The 2,325-nt window shown below is 46.7% G+C and overlaps 1 protein-coding gene across 1 annotated transcript; it reads left to right on the forward strand.

The window, feature by feature from the left end:
• The first annotated feature begins 1,100 nt into the window (after positions 1-1,100).
• LOC122914197 (olfactory receptor 51I2-like) lies at positions 1,101-2,039 on the forward strand. The gene has a single exon (XM_044260827.1). It carries the CDS (start codon positions 1,101-1,103, stop codon positions 2,037-2,039), a length of 939 nt encoding a protein of 312 aa, XP_044116762.1.
• Positions 2,040-2,325: the final 286 nt, after the last annotated feature.

The raw sequence follows: 2,325 nt of genomic DNA on the forward strand, positions 1-2,325 counted from the left end.
CACTGAGGGTTGTATGAAGAATAGGACTTGTGGTCAGGGAGGAGGGACAAAGTGAGGAATGGGGTGGTTCAGCGGAGCAACCACACGTGTGGAGGGAGACAGATTTGTGTAGACTGAGCTCTATGACCAAGAGGGATGCAATCCATCATGCAGAGAAGTGGCCCCTGACTTCTTATCAACCACAGAGCAATCTGGGTCCTATAGTACCCCAGATAAGCCAGGAATGTTCCCCATGTGATGAGGCTGCATTAGTCCTTAAGGGAGCATTTCTGGGGCCTGTGGATACCTGGACATCCCATGTCCCCTTCCTCCTCCATCTGATCAGCAAGGACTTTGAGATCATACTCCAGCCTTGCTTTGTTAGGGTTAGGAGAGGAAGGGGAAATGGAAAATATTTCAGGAGTTCCTCTCCCAAAGGAGGGTGCCTTAGCCTGAAACAGTTCTGCCTGACAGAACACCTTCCAGTCCTGTCTATTTTCATCCATCATGAGGCAATGAAGGTGAAAGAGTTAACAGAACATCAGAATAACAGGACAATACAAACTGTAATCACACTCACAGAGAAATCCTTGTGATTAAGGTCTGGGAATGCAGTCAGTAGCATGTGTCACTGTCCGGAGAGCTGAGTAAGGCAGTGCCGGAGGCTGTGCCTGCCTGGTAAGGGCTTCAGAACATGAGTTCCTGATGACTCAAACTCTCACCGTTCTTTCTACTAACTACCTATAATTGGACTTATTTCTGTTCAGTGCTCCTTCAAGGACACCTTAAAGTTGTGGATAACATAGCTTAACATGATAGGACTTGAACATTTTCTTATACTTAATGAGATCTGTGAAACATTGATCATTGTCTCCTTTCATGTGTAAAGCAGAGGGTTATTAGCCCAGCTTCTAGCCTGATGATGGGGAAACATGAAGAAAAGAAGTTTGCCAATGTTTTCCCCTGACCAGTGATTTCAGGAAGGCAACAGTTTCTACTGTAGACTTCATGCCCTGTGCGTGCTACTCCCTGGCTTCGTGTCCTCCAGTAAGGGCAATTCTCAGAAGTCCTCCATGATACAGGTCCAATCCTGTTAAGTGTGTGGCTGACTTGCCCCTGCCATGGGACTGTTCAATGTCACCCATCCTGCTTCCTTCCTCCTGACTGGCATCCCTGGTCTGGAGAGCGCTCACTCCTGGCTAGCAGGGCCCCTCTGCGTGATGTATGCCGTGGCCCTCGGAGCCAACGCTCTGATCCTACAGGCCGTGCGAGTGGAGCCCAGCCTCCACGAGCCCATGTACTACTTCCTGTCCATGCTGTCCTTCAGTGACGTGGCCATGTCCATGGCCACATTGCCCACGGTGCTCAGAACCTTCTGCCTCAATGCCCGCAATATTGCTTTTGATGCCTGCCTCATCCAGATGTTTCTCATTCATTCCTTCTCCATGATGGAGTCAGGAATTCTGCTGGCCATGAGCTTTGACCGCTTTGTGGCCATCTGTGATCCCTTACACTATGCCACTGTGCTCACCAATGAAGTTATTGCTGGAATAGGTGTAGCTGTGACGGCTCGGAGTTTCATCACCCTCTTTCCCCTTCCCTTCCTCTTCATGAGGCTGCCTATCTGCAGATCCAATGTTCTTTCCCATTCCTATTGCCTGCATCCAGACATGATCAAGCTGGCCTGTGCTGATATCACTATCAATAGCATCTATGGCCTCTTTGTTCTTGTATCCACCTTCGGCATGGACATGTTATTTATCTTTCTCTCATATGTGCTCATTCTGCATTCAGTCATGGCCATCGCTTCCCGCAAGGAACGCCTGAAAGCTCTCAACACTTGTGTTTCACATATCTTGGCTGTGCTTGCATTTTATGTGCCGATGATTGGGGTCTCAGTAGTGCACCGCTTTGGGAAGCATGCCCCACGCTTCGTACATGTCCTCATGTCCAATGTGTACCTCTTTGTCCCTCCTGTGCTCAACCCTCTCATTTATAGCGCCAAGACAAAGGAGATCTGCCGAGCCATTATCCGCTTGTTTCGCCCCATCAAAATGTGACTGCCGTGTTTGCTTTTAATATCTGCTGTTGACTGCAGTCATAAGTTGTCATCCATGGTATCATTTTCATCATCATCATTGTCATCATCATCATATCATCATTATCTTTATATCATACAGAAGAGAATAAATATGAAGGATAAAAGTAAAATATCAAAAAATTGTCCTATGAAATGATAACAAAATATAACTAGTACATTCAACAAACCTCAATGGCTTTCATTGAGAGGTAAATATTGGAGTCCTTAAGTGATTAGACAACATTTTACAGAGGAAGATTGGTGTA

This window comes from Neovison vison, chromosome 7 (assembly GCF_020171115.1).
Source record: "Neovison vison isolate M4711 chromosome 7, ASM_NN_V1, whole genome shotgun sequence".
NCBI lineage: Eukaryota > Metazoa > Chordata > Mammalia > Carnivora > Mustelidae > Neogale > Neogale vison.